General features: G+C 40.2%; 1 protein-coding gene, 4 non-coding genes and 1 pseudogene across 5 annotated transcripts; 5 read left to right on the top strand and 1 right to left on the bottom strand.

The window, feature by feature from the left end:
* The first annotated feature begins 251 nt into the window (after positions 1–251).
* On the top strand, positions 252–3,077 carry LOC140306526 (large ribosomal subunit protein uL4A-like; annotated as a pseudogene).
* Positions 716–814, top strand: LOC140307835 (small nucleolar RNA SNORD16). Its single transcript, XR_011915864.1, has one exon. It is a non-coding gene; the product is annotated as a small nucleolar RNA SNORD16 (small nucleolar RNA).
* Positions 1,091–1,189, top strand: LOC140307838 (small nucleolar RNA SNORD16). The gene has a single exon (XR_011915867.1). It is a non-coding gene; the product is annotated as a small nucleolar RNA SNORD16 (small nucleolar RNA).
* On the top strand, positions 2,323–2,393 carry LOC140307830 (small nucleolar RNA SNORD18). The gene has a single exon (XR_011915860.1). It is a non-coding gene; the product is annotated as a small nucleolar RNA SNORD18 (small nucleolar RNA).
* On the top strand, positions 2,598–2,664 carry LOC140307832 (small nucleolar RNA SNORD18). The gene has a single exon (XR_011915862.1). It is a non-coding gene; the product is annotated as a small nucleolar RNA SNORD18 (small nucleolar RNA).
* Positions 2,966–12,449, bottom strand: map2k1 (mitogen-activated protein kinase kinase 1). The gene is made up of 11 exons (XM_072385920.1): positions 12,206–12,449; positions 6,880–7,090; positions 5,855–6,001; positions 5,571–5,648; positions 5,323–5,374; positions 4,436–4,560; positions 4,078–4,285; positions 3,934–3,998; positions 3,782–3,840; positions 3,625–3,670; positions 2,966–3,548 (listed from the first exon to the last, which is right to left on the bottom strand). The coding sequence occupies exons 1-11, from the start codon at positions 12,286–12,288 to the stop codon at positions 3,435–3,437; spliced, it is 1,188 nt and encodes a 395-aa protein (XP_072242021.1). The 5' UTR covers positions 12,289–12,449; the 3' UTR covers positions 2,966–3,434.
* Between the last annotated feature and the right edge of the window lie 4,901 nt (positions 12,450–17,350).

Genomic DNA, 17,350 nt, shown 5'->3' with positions numbered 1-17,350 from the left:
AAAAGGAATATCACGCACAAGGTGTAGCAGCATTTTTCAAAACTTTCTTTAGAAAAAGATGGCTTTTCTGTTGGGCCTGCAAGGTTGCCCAGAATTGACTTTATAATTTAACTTGGCATGTAGGTTTGCACACTAAATATTCAACCATTGATTGCACAACTTGGATCCTTTGCTTATTCTATATAAACATTTTCTTCAAGAATAGTAGAAAAACTGGTCTTTCGGAGGCCTTCGTACTGCTCATGCACTACATGACCAACTCCTTTGTGGGTACTCGCTCCTGCATGTCGGTGAGTTCAAGAAACGTATTGGCTTTCAGATGACTACAAAAATGTAGTCATGCCTGCTGTGTTCAAGGCCCCAATTCATCCTGATGTCAACTTTGTGCACACCAACATGTGCAAAATGATCACCAGCTGTATGCTGTCAGCAAACTGGCAGGTGAGTGCATTTATGGTCATTTCTGCATGTATGTTTTAATATCTAGTGCACGGTGATTGTATATTTATATTGAATTGAATGTATACATTTCAGGTCACCAGACCAGTGCAGAGTCCTGGGGAACAGGAAGAGCTGTGGCACGTATCCCCCGTGTTAAGGGGGGTGGTACTCACCGTTCTGGTCAGGGTGCGTTTGGAAATGTATCCTTTTGGCCAGAGATGAGCTGTTTCACCATTTATAATCTAGATGCCACGGACATCTAAATAAGCAGACTTGCTGTGATGGTGTAATTTGCGTCTGACTCTGTGACCAGTGACAGAATGCCTACTGTCATATGCTGGCACAGATGGATGGTGAACATTGAGTCTGAGCAGGTATAAAGTATTTTCAGCGCTTGTCACTTGAATGTCAGACTTCCTTGACTTTACTTTAGATGTGTCGTGGTGGTCGCATGTTTGCTCCCACTAAAACCTGGCGCCGTTGGCACCGCAGGATCAATACACCCCAGAAGCGTTATGCCGTTTGCTCTGCCCTGGCTGCCTCTGCTATTCCTGCGCTTGTGATGTCCAAGGGTAAGCTCCTAAACTGTAATTACATGACATATGTACTCTTAAGTGGTCAGTTCAGACAGTTTACCTCAAATTTGATTTGCTGTGATGGTGTAATTTGCGTCTGATTCTGTGAACGGTGACAGTTGCCTGCTGTCGTAAAGCTGTCAGAGTATTGATGTGATTTTAAATTCTGAGCAAGCTCAGGTAACATTGGCACCATGTCAGCTTGTTTGTGGCTTATCTTTGGCTGACATGAAGGTGTTGTTTATCAGGACACCGCATTGAGGAAATCCCTGAGGTTCCATTGGTAGTTGAAGACAAAGTTGAAGGCTACAAGAAGACCAAGGAGGCAGTGCTGCTGCTGAAGAAGCTTAAAGCCTGGAATGACATCAAGAAGGTGAATAAGATTCAACAATTAAACTCGAGGCTGCTTCACTCACCAGAGAGACTGAAATCCTAACATTTAAACAAACCAAAACTCATTTAAGTGAAGTATAAATTGATGATGGTTGTCTGATACTGGTATTTTATGGAATTTGGCAATGAGTTCAGAATTATCTTTTGGTGGGATTCATTGTGAATAGTTGGACTTTTCATAATGGATTCACTTTTTTTTTATTAGAGACATTCTTTCTTTATTCCACCTCTTTTCTAATTGGCTCATTAGATTCATATAAACTTTGTGTTCTCAGGTCTACGCCTCTCAGCGCATGCGTGCTGGTAAGGGTAAGATGAGGAACCGTAGACGGATCCAGCGCAAAGGGCCGTGCATCATCTACAACCAAGACGCTGGTTTAACCAAAGCCTTCAGGAATATTCCAGGTGAATTAACTGTGCATAAAAATGATTCAAGGCAAATGGATCTCATAGCTTGATCTGCTAACGCTTTATCATGTGATGCAATAAAGATGAAAATGGATGACAGGGAAACGGACAATAACTCATTTTAATGCTTTTAACTTTGGAAAGCTCTGTATTCATGCAAATATTCTCTAAAGTCTTAAATGTTATGGATCATAGCGTTGAATGGTTTGACTTGATATGGACTAGTTTTTCCCATTGAATAAATGGATTCCTCATTGTACAAGTGTTGGTCTGTATTATGCAGGCATCACTCTGCAGAACGTGAACAAACTGAACCTGCTGAGGCTCGCTCCTGGTGGTCATGTCGGACGGTTCTGCATCTGGACTGAAAGCGCTTTCCGCAAGCTGGATGAACTGTACGGCACCTGGCGTAAACCATCCTCCCTGAAGATCGGCTACAAGTGAGTGTTGGTTTACTCTGCTGCCTGTACTACATTTAAAATATACATTATGTTGTATCTGTATGTCACAGTGATGAGCTTCCACTTCATGGTCCGTGTTTTTGAACTATGTGATATTTAACGAAGTTCTGAGTTTTAGCAGCACAGTATTCATCAAGTTTTACTGTTCACAGGTTTCCATTCAGTAGAAGCTTACTTTATAAATGCTTCTTGTTTCAGCCTTCCAATGCACAAGATGACCAACACAGATCTGAGCAGGATTCTGAAGAGTGAGGAGATCCAGAAAGCACTTCGTGCTCCCAAGTACGTGTCATTCCCTTATTTTAAACTTTTGTCCCGTCAACTGTGATGATTTTCCACTTCAGGTCCGTGTTTCTGAACCCTGATTATATGGAAGTCCTGAGTAATGCACAAAGTGAATCACTTATGTGTTAGTTTTTCAGATGTTCACTGCTTAACTTGAGCTTTACTGTCATTACAGCAAGAAGATCAACCGCAGAGTTCTGAAGAAGAATCCTCTGAAGAATCTGAAGATAATGCTCAAACTGAACCCCTACGCCAAGACGGCACGACGTCATGCCATCCTGCAGCACGACCCTGCTGTAAGTACTTGATAGTTAGACAGCATCTCCAGATGGAAGTAAAGACTGAAACTGCTGATAGTGACGCAGAGTTCTTGTTTGCTCTCGTCTTTCCGTAGATCAAGGCCAAGATGCTGAAACCCAAGAAAAGGCCCGTAAAGAAGGCAGCACCTGCTCAACCCAAGGCATAAATCTTTACATACAGACTGGAGTTCAATGAATAAATCAGTTCTTTCAAATACGAGCCATTGGTGTCATTCAAACTTTTAATTCACAAGACTAATATCACATAAGCTAACAAAGGTGAGACTTTTTGCCATGTAAAGGGTGTGGGGCAGGGATAAAAGGAATATCACGCACAAGGTGTAGCAGCATTTTTCAAAACTTTCTTTAGAAAAAGATGGCTTTTCTGTTGGGCCTGCAAGGTTGCCCAGAATTGACTTTATAATTTAACTTGGCATGTAGGTTTGCACACTAAATATTCAACCATTGATTGCACAACTTGGATCCATTGCTTACTCTGTATAAACATTTTCTTCAAGAATAATAAAAACTGGTCTTTAGAGGACTTTGTGATGTCATTCAGGGGGCAGATCTCACATTGCAGTACCATGGGTGGGTGTCACAGGTTGACTAAGTCCAATGGTGCTACATAACCAGCCAGCAAAGTCCACTTCCTCTGCCTCAGACTGTTTAATAAAAGGATGCACCTGAAAATGAAAGTTTACAATGGTAAAATATTCAAGAATTTAGATGGTAGAAATGCAGTGAAATGCAAACACTCACCATCAACTGCTTCAAATCTGCTCGCTCTGCAGGATTTTTAATCAAGCTGCAACGGAAACAAAGTCTTAGAATATGAAATCAGTTTGAAAAGCAGTAGGTGGCATAAAATGATGATCACCTTGATTTTCATGTAAATAAAATCCTTTCTACTACATACCACTTATTAACAAAGTCCTGGAATTCAGAGCTAAATATTGCAGGCAGCTTTGGTGGAGGCTGAAAATAAAGCACAGTTTGGCACAGTATTATTTCTAAAATGTGAGCAGATGCATGGTCATGACAGCGTGCAAATATTGTGCACAAACTCACCTCATTGACAATATAATCAAGCAGCTCGAATATAGCCATCGGAGGTCTGCTGTCTGGTCCATATGCTTTGGGAGGGATACAGTAATATATGAAAAAGGTTGCTGAGAGTGAAAATCCTGCTGAATAATGCTTCTCAAAACTTACAACTGCCTGGCCGCCCAGGAGGCTGTGGTTTTGGGGAAGACTCGCTGGAGGTTGCCTCTCCTTCCACTGGGAATCCAAAAATCTGTTCCAACTCCTTAGAATCAGGTGGGGGGATAGGGAAGCGTCCAATGGCCATTTCAACTAGAGACAAACCCATACTCCAGATGTCTGATTGAACAGAGTAGTGGGTCCCCTGTAAACGCTCTGGCTGCACAAATCACAATTATCAGCCGCTACAGCAGCAGTTACCGACTTGCCAGTTCAAAAGGTACAGATAAAGAGATCTGGTTATTTTCCAAAAATACATCTGAGACCTTTGTCGCAGAAATCTGAAAGCCTACACATTTCTTGAACTCACCGACATGTAAGAGCGAGTACCCACGAAGGAGTTGGCCATGGAGTCTATGAGCTGTCCGCTCACACCAAAGTCACACAGCTTGATCTCACCACGGGAATTCACCAGGATGTTGGAAGGCTTGACATCTGAAAGAGGGGCATGCAGCGTTCAGCAGGGGACAGTAAGCAGTGCAGCGAATGCTGCAGGGTTCATGTCTTTTAACATTTCATTACAAGCAAAGACTAAGATGCATCTGACATTGTAAGTAATTGTAATTTATTACAAAATTTAAAAAAAAGGACAGGTTTGCAATTTTTCCAAGTCTGAGAATAGGCAGCTGTTGAACAATCAATGTTGCCTCTGTTATTTATGGTGTCTGTTTATCAGGGTTTGGAAACTGAGGACACAAACTGTAGTAGACTTGTAAGCTAAATATTTTCCTAGTGTTGTTGATGCAGCCGATGATCATACAGCCTCATCTGCAGATGGAGTTTTTCCTTTTTTTTTTTTAACCAGATGCTGGAAATGTAAGGAGACACAAGAGGGAGCCCTTTGTCACAGCTGGGTCTTCACATTGGTTTGGCGGATTATAGCCTTTAACAGATGTGGATGATGACTTTCTAAGGAACTCCTACGAACATTTTGCCAATTAAAATGATAAGTTGAGATGCTCCCACAGGTGTTTTCCTTTTTCTTTTCTTTTAGCATTACATCACTTGTCTTGTTGCCCCAACTTTTTTTATTTAACTTCTTTTTAGTGTATCTCAAGTAGGAAATTCTAATTGAGCACAGATTAGAATAAATAGATAAATGAATAAAAAATTCCAACTTTAAACATCTGATGTTGGCTTTGCACTACATTTCATTCCTACTGCGGAGATTGGATGGTAAATGTAATAGTCATTGACCTCTGTGCATGATCTTATGCTTCTCCCGCAGGTAGGAAAGCCCTTTAATGACCTATTAATAAAACAAACAAAAAGAAACACGCATATAAGCACAGTACAGCACAGAATATTTGGTACTGCAAAACAAGATCTTCTAGTATGTATTCATATATAATCAGTCCTCGAAAATCCAGTTTTATGCACAAGAAAAATAATTAGTGTGCCTGCCAGAGAATGAAATAGGTGGGAGGAGTGCTGGAACTACGCACAGCAATGCTGACTTTGCCAAGGATCTGCTCTGGGATCTTGCCTGCTTTCTTCAGTGACTGGTCCAGAGAGCCACCATCCTACAAGTAATATGGAAGGAAAAATATGGAGTGCATTTTGCTCTTAGAAATATTTGTGGAACACAGCTCAAATAGTTGTTATTATACCAGGCTGGACACAAAAGAAAAAAAATCTGGGCACCTAAAGTACAGTTTGTGGAAATAATGCTCTCATAAGTGAATGCAGATGGAAAAACATTGGCAGGCAAAACTTAACAGATCTGTACCATATGCTCCATGCAGATGCTGATTTCTCCATCGCTGTAAAAAGCCCCATAGAAGCCAACAATGTATGGCGAGTTACACTCATGTAGCACCTGTAGCTCCCGGATGATCTGGTTCCTGATGGCTGGTTTAATCTCCAAGTGGATTAGCTGGAACACAGGAAACCTCAGCTTTCGTTTCATAGACATATGACACTTATTGTAAATGCCAAATGAAACATCATTTTGCACATTTTTCAGTAGAAGGACAGTGACAGCCACTGGACTCCATTTCATCAGTTTAAGGCAGTGACGTCTGTGTCTGCAAGAATAGCTGTCATAATGGAGAAAAAGACACCTTGAAAACTCTGCGATCACACCCACGTTGTGCACATTTGTTCCACAGCCACTTTGATAATTAGTTCAGTGGTGCTGAATGTTAGAAAATATTTCTTGAGCTGTTTTCCAACCAGACCTTGATCAAATAAATCGCTTCAGTAAACAGGATTCTAAAGATTGCAGCAAAACAAAACCTTCATATCATCTAATGAGTGATGAGTGTCAAAGTTATGAAAGGTTTGAGCAGAGCTGGATCGTCACTTGCATATTGCCGTTTAAATCCAGAAATTCTTTTCACTACAATTCAAATTGTAAGAACTTCACTAACTTTCATTTTCAAAGTTGAGATAAATTCAAAGCAAAAGGCAGAAACAACATGGGAAAATATCTTTTTCAACTGAGCATGCATGTTGTAGAGCATAGCATCTGTTTCTTTGTGGTAAAACAGGTAAGTTATTTACAGGAAAACCAGAAATAAACAGTTTTTTCCCTATGGAATAGGTATGCTGTACAATCCCTCTGCCTCAGTATACCTCAGCCACAAAACAGATCAAAGAAGCAACTGACTGCCCAATATTACCTTGAAATTCATGTCCGTGATAAACCAACTCAAGCTGAAACTACTCAAATGCACACATATCTGTTCGACAGTCATTCTTGGAAGTAAATACAACTTTTTCACAATCACTAACGTTGCACATGCAGCTTACCTTTCTCGCCATAATCAGACCAGAGGGTCGATGTGAGACCTTAAAGACGACGCCTCCATTGCCTGCACCGAGCTCACAGATCTTCTCAAAGTCGTCGTCCCTCAGCTCTCCCACCTTCTGCTTCTGGGTCAGAAAGGCCTCTAAGCGTTTCCGCTGCTGCTCATCCAACTCAAGCTCCTCTAGCTTTTTCTGTAGTGCCTCCAAGTTTGTTCTTGTTCACAGCACAGAATGAAAAAGAGAGAAAAATCAGCATATTATTGGTGCTTTTAAGTATCGTATTGAATCCATTCAGACTGTATGCAAATTTTATTTACAAAACTACTCCTTTATGAATACATCCACACTGTGTGCACCCAGATCATATTCTGTAAATCATTATCCTCAAAAATCAGACGGACCTCGATGTGACGGTCACTATGGCACCTGCCTCCAAGGGCAAACCAACAAGCCTGCAGCAAGCCTGTTTCAATTTCCCCCTTTCAGATCCCACTTTAAAGAAGCTTTCAGTTCCTCTGATTTGTACTCCTCCACTGTTGTCATGGCAATGAGCTTTACGGTGTTAATAGTGTGTGTTTTCATCTGACCTTATCCACTCTACACTATCTCAAAACACTCTCCACACCATACACAAAGCCATTTGGCACTTCTATCAGGAAATACCAGTTGAGTGACGTACTTGTTAAATGCAAATGTTTGCATTTTTGTGTGCTGGCAGCAATCACTGAATCACAAAAACTTGTCTGATTTGGGCCTCTCCCAACTTCACCGACTAAAGTGTGATAATTTCCAAGTCCTTGTGATAATCTGCCATACTTGCATTAAAATAGAATTATCTGGTGATGTTATGGCTTTCATCAAACTTAGTGATAATAATCTCTCCTTTTTTTCTACTTTGTACTAAACCACAGCTCACTGGAGAGCAGCTGGAGCAGGGCAGTGCACCCTCCTCTCCGTGCAGCTTCACACAGCAAGGAGAGCGTTAAGTGCTTGTATTTTTTTGACAGCAAACCTGCATATCCATGGAGACGGAGTGCTGAATTTCAGCTGGATGAGGGTGGCGTGGGTGTTTTGTTGACAAGAGCTGGAGGCGGAGGAGGTGGAAGATACGGAAAAGAGGAGCAGTCCAACACAATATGTGAGGAAGAAGACTTGTTACATGAAGGTAACAAGGAGAGCATGTCTGCTGCTTGCCACAGGGTGCTGCAGAAAAGATGGTATGTGTTTTTATATATGTGTTTAAGAACCATATATTCATCACAATAAAGAGGCACAATCTTTTTTGTTTTTTTGTTCAGTATCCATTTACATGTATGATCATGGATCACAACGGAAAAAGATCATCGCCTTGCTTCAACTTCATTTGCACAGGTAATCTGAAAAAAATGAGAAATTCCTTATCTACATACAGACGTATACTGTAAAGTTGCATATATTTGTTGCCAGCATTCCCTCCAAAATCTGATCACAAAGGGCTGTTTTAATTTGCTCTCCTATCTCCTGTGTTATTACTCCATCCTTGGCTGGCATCCTGTGGGCCACTCAGTACACTTTCTCAAAGGCTGCCAGCCATTTCACGCTGTAAAAGCATTTAGCGTGCTGGAATGGCAATTCCTTTTCAACAGTCTGGTTATCGATTGGATTCAGCTCATACACAACCATTATGCAACACATTTGGTAGCTAATGTCAGCATGCGGTCATCCTGTGTAGTGGTACAAATTGCACCACACAAAGTGCATACTCAGTGCATGTTTTGAAACACTAGCCTTTCCCTCCCTCCCTCCCTCCCTCCCTCCCTCCCTATTCAAAGCAGCTTTTTTTTTTCTTGTTTGCTTCATCTACAGTTGAGACACTAGACTGGATTTCTTGTCATCTAATAGATTTACATTTCATTTCCAGAACGAACATCTTTTGTATTGACAGTAAATTCCAACTGTCAAATTCCATTGTTCTTGCGAGCTCACTGCAACTGCTGGGGTTCTAACACCTGTGTCTTTAACATCCATGTAAAAAAAAAAAATCTTTGCTGTGATGAGGGCAAGATGGCTAAAGTCACACTGAGGATTACTTGAGGTCATCAAACTTTGGCAAACAGTTTATAAAGTGCTTTTCATAGCAGGAACAGCACTGGTGCCCTAATGAAGGCTTGATTCCATGTTGGGAATGTCCTGTTATTGTGCGTGCTTGTTCCCTGTCTTGGCTCACCAGAACGCTTAAAGTAACTGGGCCAATTAATTGATTTGTTAATGTTTCAAATTCAACACAACTCTACTTTTCATTTGTAACAGACCAAAATGCCAGATGTGACAAATAGCTGTGAGTCTGAATCACCCAAAATATGTTAACTCTACTTTACTGGTCTGTGAAGAGTTATATCAGATTTCTGTAAAGCTCTAGCTTCAGCTACACAAATACATCACATATCTTGCTCCTTAAAATCCTTGCAGAATCAATGTCTGGAAATTAAGAAAAACAACTATTTTTCTTGAGGTAATTTGCCAGTCTGACTTTTCGAAAATATTGGTCTGTTTCTCCATAACTCTCACAAGTTCAGAGGCCTATCAGTTTATACTTGAAGCTGGATTACAGAATGTAAATTGGTGACTCTAGAGGAGGTGATTTGATTAAGAGGGTTCCTCAGTCCACATCGATCTAAAGTTATTCAAAAACTCAAGACTTTAAACTGACTGTCACAGTGATTAATCACTTAATTAATTCAGCCATTCATCAGAACATAATCAAAGCTGAAACTTTAAAATACACATACAACCTGCAATAAATTCAAATGTACGATCCAGAAGGCTGTAATTAGTTCAGTTCGGAAGTGTTGGTTTCCTCTGCTGAATCATTTTCCAACTATAATTTATGGTGCTTTTGTTGGGGAGGGGGGGTTACAGACCCAAGTGAGCTGAGCTACAGGTTTAACTGAACCATCATCCTTATCCAAGTATGCATCCAACACTGTAACATACAAGACCTGCCGCTTCTAACCTTCTCTGTGGGAGCTCATTGTACATAAACTATAGCTGAATTCTCTGTACAGACGTCTTTAAGTTACGTGAATGGTGGTATTGTCTGATGATGATGTTTTAAATTTAGAATTTTAATGGAGCATTGCAGCAGTCTGGAAATTATTTAAGCAACAGCGAGTCGACACTTAATCTTAATGGGACGCTTTTAAGTGGTAATTTCTGACACATTTAGCCATCTGATAAAATATGTGAATGAGAAAAGCTTTATCGAGAATTTGACTGTATTAAAATACACTTATATTTTACTGTTTTCAGAAATAGATGTAAAACGAACTCTGGAGCATGTGTTGTGCGCTGAAGCCCATTTGTGTCAACATGCATGGATAAATCAAGCAAGAACGATATTATCTGGGTGCGTTAGTCCAGATAAGCTCAATTTCGCACGGTTTCAATCAGACACGTGTTTTTATATGCATTTCAAAAGTCTGGCTTTGGTGAAACTGAAGCCTCAAAAATGACCACGCAGCCTCTCTATGTAGATTATAACACATGTAAAATAGCAACAGTGTGAGTATAACACATTAACATAAGATGCTGAGTTTAGGTTTATTCAATCTCTTCATGAACTCAGAAACCTCTTTGTTGAGGCTTGCAGGAGTTAAGTTATATGTAAAGTTAAGCAAAAAAGTGCGTGAGATTTAAGGGAAAGCAAGTCTGGCAGACTGTAGACTATCTGTCAACAGACTATCATACAATGCAGCAGTATTAGAGGATACACACACTCATATACACAGGGAGGATTCCAAATGCCTGATTCAGAGTTCCTGATTGTTGCCTAACTCCAAAGTGCTGCTCCCTTACCCATTACAGCCTGCCCTGAAGCACCAGCAGCAGCAGGAATGTGTACAGCTCTCGCCAAACACAAGGTCCTCATCAACAGGTTCTAGTGAACATTGCAGAGGTACAGCTCACATAGAAGAATTTGTAAAAAAAAAAGTTGAGATGTTTTCCATGTAGTGTCTGCTAAAGTCAGCCCATTCCTGAATTAGTAGAGCTTAAACAATTAACTGATTAAATAAAAAGAAGAATTTAGCAACTTTTCTGATTATCGATTTATTGGATAGATTAAAAAATGCAATTTGACGGGCGACAACTAACTTTTGGAAATTGTATTTCTCACTTTTTTATTTTGACTGATGTTGAGACTGATGTTTGATACATTAGATTTTAATCCAATGCATTTTGTTACAAAATATTCCCCTCTAGCTGCCACTGATGGTCTTCAGACCTATGATTTAAACTATGAAAAATCCTACCATGACAACACAGGTTACGGAATTCTTAACTCAGCTGATCCAGCTGGTTGTAGGACTGAGCGTTCCTCTGTGCAGTTAGAACTAGACTCGAGCATGGTGTCACAAGAGTTTTATTTCTCCATTACCATGTTTTGACAAACAGTGGAGGGAGCAGGCTTACACACCCAACTTCGTAACCTCACAGACTCATTATTCAAAATGCTGCCTCCCGGCAGAGGTCAGTTCAAAGAGCACTAGAGAGCTGTGTTTTGCAGACAGTGATGGTGGGATGCACTGTAATGACAGTAATTTGTGACAACTCTGGCATTAACAGTGGGAATCAGTGTGAAAATACACTGAGCTAGAAATTGAAAATGAAATGAATTATGATAGCAGTCCAAATATTAAGAGCTTGGAATGATTTACAAACAGACAAAAGAAAATTGTCCACAAACTGGAGGCAATGATTTTTCATTTTAAATAGTAAACCATAATTATAGCATCCAAAATGACAGGATTAGGATTTCTCACTGCTGGTTAAAGCTAAAACAATTAGTCAACAACTAGAAATATGCTGCTGACACTTTCAATAGCTTTTAAACATTTATGAAGCAGAAAGCTTGATTTTCTGTTTATTCCTGGGTTTTTACTAATACAGCAATCTACTTTTTTTTTTAAATCAATTTATATCAATTTCTTGATTTTTATCAATCACTTTTATGACATTTTACAGTCCATTTGAGAAATGAGTAAAATAACAATACTGTTCAATAATCACGGAGCAAAGTGGATGGATAGCCCAAGACATGTAAATCTATCATTAATATTAACAATCAACCAATTACCAATTACCAAAGTACAATGATCTTTAGTTGCAGCTTTCGGGTTGTTCAGTAAGATCACACTGGCACACACATCTGGTGCAGGGTCTCAGTTTACACACGAACGTAGACACACGCACGCAGATACACGCACGTTATTGGCTGCTGTCACGAACCTAACACAATTAGGATGTGGATGAGTATCACTAATGTGAATATCAGATAATCATCGACACTCACTCTGAAGCTCCGGTGCCGTTAAATGTGTTGCCATCAGGGATCGGGTTCAGCTGGATCGGCTCTGGCTTCCTTCTTTTCTGCATGATACAGACAAGAACCAAGCTGCAGGAGACTCAGCGGTGGGGATGCAGGAGAAAATTCAGCAGCCGTGTTATCAGAGAGACACTCGGGTTAGTTGGCACAGAGGAGGAAATAGAACAGCGCTGTCACAAGCTGCAGGGCCAGAGCTGCTGATGTTCTTCTTAATGGGAGGATGGGAGCGTAACGTCACAAAAATATTTACAGTGGTCTTCCGGACAGCATGGCACGGCTTGGGGCAGGGCTCCCTCTGCTGCTGATGGCCATTATTACCGTGCTGTAACTGAAATAATTCAAGGCCTTGAGGCCTACAGTTCTATTTTTTGGGTGGTGTGTGAATAATGTGTAAGACTTTACCCATATACGGTAATCCAGCAAACAGTAACCTTCAGGAAACCTTTGGATGGACGTTCGTGGGCAGTTGAAATTATAAACTGGATAGATCAAGTTTCCCAGTCTCTTTGCTCGACTTAAGTCTACAATGTAAAATGTTTGGACACTAAATCAGTCCAAACCACACTTAAGCAAGTGTCAGCAAAATTAACTCACATTTCAGTGTGGTCTGTGAGTGATTTATAATATTTCACATGACAGACATGACTTTTTTATAATAATGTAGAAATAGTATTTTTGCAGGTAAAGTTGTTCCTAACTTATGAACTTTATAAATTGAGCAATGGGTTTAAGACCATTTGGTCTAGGTTTACATCAAAGAGGTCGAGATTTTCTCTCTTTTGGGCTTATAGTTAAACCACTTAAGAAGTTCTGAAGCGCTCTTTAACGGAACTATTAACAACTATAGATGACTATAGACTATAGATGAACAAATAGATATTTGAGATTTGCCCCACTGGACTTCTTTGTCGGCTTTCTTAAGCCAAAGTGTTTGGGACCCACTGCCACCAAATTATTCTGTAACAGCATGATATCATTTAAGACCTTAACAAACCTTTCCTTTTCTTTTTTGATGTAAAGAATATATTTTAATATATCTTTCACATAAAGTGAAAATACTGCAGAACATAAGTGAGTAATAGATGAAAAAATGTGCATGATCAATTTTCAGCCTCTTTTACGCCATCTTCAGAGGTTGAGTGACAGCTTGATAGAGACATTGGAGAATTTATTTTTGGATACCATCATTTGTTGTTTATCTAAAATTAGCAAGACTTATGACCACATATATACATGGCAGCAGCCTTGAGTACAAAGAGGTCACTTCTCTTCCAAGTTAGACGTTTGGAAGCAAAAGGGTCACAATCCAGGACCCAGTTGACTTATAAAAGAGAAAATCTTCCCAAATTGTACTGTTATTCACATAAAATGCATTAAGCGGCTATGTTTTTAAGTACATCAGCATCATCTTGTGCTATTTTATATAACACTTTTGTGCTATGTTCATTTCTGCATTCAGAAAGACACATTGTTCCATTTTTGGTGATTCTGTCAGAAAATGATCAATTTAGATATTGGTTTATTCATGAGATCATACTTCTAGGTGGTACACTGGAATACATTGAAAGATGTGCTTTTCCTCATATATACACATGAAGATGGCACAGTATTCGAAACCTCTTTACATAACACACCCCAGTAACCTGTGCACCTGTACCCCCCAGTAATCTTAATGCTGAAAATCTGTGAATCTAATGACCGGGCCTCGGGTAGTTTACATTCTCTGTTATCATTACATGTATTAAACAAGGGGCATCTTCACGCATATCGTGTGCAAGTATCATGCAAATAACTGCCTTTTTAATGCAAGATACACACGCGAACACACTTGAATACATCTGAAAGCCACTTGTGATAATTCCATGTTATTAATATCTAATTAGGATGGAATACATTATTAAAAGTGGAAAAAAAAAAATCAAGATTGCCCCCCCCCCCCCCTCCCACCACCACCACCACCACCATAAAAACTAACAATTAAGAAAGGTTATCATATGAACCTTCAGCATTTGTAGCTATTCCAATATTTGTCCTGCTCTTATATCACTATAAAACTCCAACAGTTTCTGTCTAGCTGACTGGTAACTGACCTGTAGTCTAACTTGATAACCTTTTACAATCATTTCACCATTTTATCTCATCCTCAGCGCCTCAGTAAAACACTGGAAGCTTCTGGACATGCTTCTGTTTTATTTATTTCAGTTCAATATCACTAAGGATTCAGTGTCTGATTTCATCTGCAGCAATACCCTTCCCTCTTTAATACTTCCCTTTGTACTTGTAGTATCTTTATTATTGTTTTGGGATTAAAAGAAGCAGCTGATGATTCTTCTTTATCTGGTACAAGAAATGGGATTTTTTTTTGATAGGATCTCAGAAGTATGCTCAACAGACTCTGAGCTTTACTTTCTTTTGTCACTGCAGGCTTCTCTTCTTCAGCATTTTTACACTTCGGTGTATCTATAAAAAAAAAAAATCAATGTCCAATGAAGTTTGAATTTGACAGTTTTAAGCAACAACTTAATGAACAATACATTTCTTGGATTTTAAACCATTTGTTTATACACATCCACAGTTTTTACCCTGAACTGCAAAATCTGCCAATCTGACCAAAACTAATCCGATTTTTTTCCCTAGAAAAGTCTCATTGAGCTTGAAATGATAAGATTACTTACATGAGGACCACCTGACCTTTTATTCTTACTTGTTAAATCTTTAAGTGCACGATTTCACATGCACATCAAACTAATTATACAGAGGGCTGCATTTGTGTCTTTTTTGCCTGTATCTGTTTGAAGACTGCCCAAAATCAATTGCCCATTGTATTTCTGCTCAATATAACTTGAAGTTTACTAACTAATTAAGGTCAAGGCCTGGACACAATGGCTTGATCTAAGATAACAAGTATTGGTTAAAATGGAAGAGCTGTAATAAAGCTTATGTTTGCCTGCATATAATTTCTATCTTTTCTCTTGATTCTAGTCTGTATCTTCTTGAGTCAGAAAATAATTTTGAGTGGTTCCTCATTCTGTCATCTCTCATCTCTGCTCCTCATCTGAGCTCCTCAGATGACATCAAATGACCATAAAGTGCACCCTCACCTTAACCTACGTGTGTCTAAGTGTGTCTGGCTGAACACATTTATGTCTCCACAATATGAGTAACACAAGGCCACACACACACAGCACAGACTGGAGTAACAATGTCCTTAACATTCACTTCTATAAATCTTCTTGTAATTGAGACAGTATTAATAATGTCAAAGAACTACTGACCAAGCAGAGTACAAGCTTGCAGAGGTGTGATATCCTCTGTTGCTCTGTCGGTGATCAACACCTAAGTGTAGATTTTAGTCAACACTTGGTAAACACCCATGAGGTCTCTGAAGCTAGACCACCAGTATCCGTCCAGCACAGCATCTGGAGGGGGTGAGGACAGAGAAGTGAATTATTGTGAAATTATATTTCCCTTCCCTAATGGCCAAATATGGCATTTGCACTCCTTAAAAATAAGAACTAGAGCAGGGGAACATAATTACTCAGACAGTTTGCCCTCCCTGGAAAAGGGATACAGAACAAAGTCTGAATGGTCCCCCACCTCCACCCCCCGCAGAGGGCCGTTGATAGTGAATGATATGTCAGTTGTCAGCAGAGCTGTTCCATGCAGATTAGGTATCAAACTGAACTGGAGAACAGCTGCCATTTTTACAATCTGCTCTGCAGTCTCTACAGATTCTCCTGACAAACACAAGGCCACAGATTCGTGCCTGTTTTGCCAAAAGCATCTTCCTGCCAAAATCATCTTTTTCTTCATAAACCAGGACTGACAGAAAGCAAGATTGGTTGTGTCCTATCTCAGGCATATGGACAGGGACCTTGTGAATTGTAGCACCTGACTACAGCACTGTTCTCCCACCTGAAGCATGAAATAACTACACCAGGGGTTTTCTATTCTGAGGGGCTGAGACTAACAAAGGGCACTACTGAACTGTCTTGAAATAACTGATATGTCTATTTGATACATGATGTTTATGTTTATGTATTTAGCAGACACTTTTATCCAAAGCGACTTACAAATGAAGATATAACAAGCTATATAAAAAGCTAACAATAAACTACATAGAAGGAACCCACTAGTCCGACTCTGTCAGAGGTGATGGAGTAGAGATAGAGTGCAGGCAAAGAGGGAAGTACAGAATGATAAAGTGCAGAGATAGAGGGGGTAGGGAAGTGCAAGGTAAGTGCTCGGATAGGAGATGCTCTCTGAAGAGCTGGGTTTTCAAGAGTTTCTTGAAGATAGACAGGGACGGCCCTGTTCTGGTAGCGCTCGGTAGGTCATTCCACCATCGTTGAACGACACATGAAAAGAGTTTGGATTGTCTTAGGCGTAGGCACTGCTAGACGACAATCCTGCGACGAACGGAGGGACAGAGTTGTGACATAAGCCTTTGCAAGAGCATTCAAGTAGATGGGGGCCGTTCCATTAAGCACTTTGTAGGCTAACATCAGTGACTTGAAATTGATGCGGGCGGCTAAGGGTAGCCAGTGGAGTTCAATGAACAGAGGGGGGAGGTGTGCTCTTTTAGGCTGATCGAATACCAGACGCGCCACCGTGTTCTGGACCATCCACAGAGGTTTCACAGCACAGGCTGGGAGACCAGTTAGGAGAGCATTGCAGTAGTCAAGACGGGAGATGACCATGGCCTGCACCAGGAGCTGGGTGGCAAGTTGGGTTTGGTATGGTCTGATCTTTCTTATGTTTTAGCAATGCGAAGTGGCATGATCGAGCAACCGAGGTAACGTGATCTTTGAAGGTTAGTTGGTCATCAATCATGACACCCAAGTTTCTAGCAACCTTTGATGGAGCAAGAGATAGGGATTCAGTTTGGATGCAGATGCTGTGGTGTATGGTTGGTTTGGCTGGGAAGACAAGCAGTTCAGTTTTTGGGAGGTTAAGTTGGAGGTGATGGGCTTTCATCTATGTTGATATGTCAGAGAGACAGTCTGAGATTTGTGCTGAGACCGTGTGGTCGTCAGGTCGGAATGACAGATAGAGCTGGGTATCATCAGCATAACATTGGTATGAGAAGCCATGTGATGATCTGTCCCAGTG

The sequence above is a fragment of the Leuresthes tenuis genome, unplaced genomic scaffold, assembly GCF_036924035.1.
Source record: "Leuresthes tenuis unplaced genomic scaffold, fLeuTen1.0.hap1 SCAF_5, whole genome shotgun sequence".
Taxonomy (NCBI): Eukaryota; Metazoa; Chordata; class Actinopteri; order Atheriniformes; family Atherinopsidae; genus Leuresthes; species Leuresthes tenuis.
The sequence above is the reverse complement of the archived record's forward strand: the minus strand, read 5'-3'. Positions and strand labels throughout refer to the sequence as shown.

Bases quoted from the DNA above. Each gene is read 5' to 3' on its own strand.
- map2k1 (XM_072385920.1), bottom strand. From the start codon at position 12,288: ATGCAGAAAAGAAGGAAGCCAGAGCCGATCCAGCTGAACCCGATCCCT. The intron at 7,091-12,205 runs GTGAGTGTCGAT...GCTGTGAACAAG, and splicing joins AACGGCACCGGAGCTTCAGA to AACAAACTTGGAGGCACTAC. The intron at 5,375-5,570 runs GTGCGTAGTTCC...TTTTATTAATAG, and splicing joins TTGGCAAAGTCAGCATTGCT to GTCATTAAAGGGCTTTCCTA.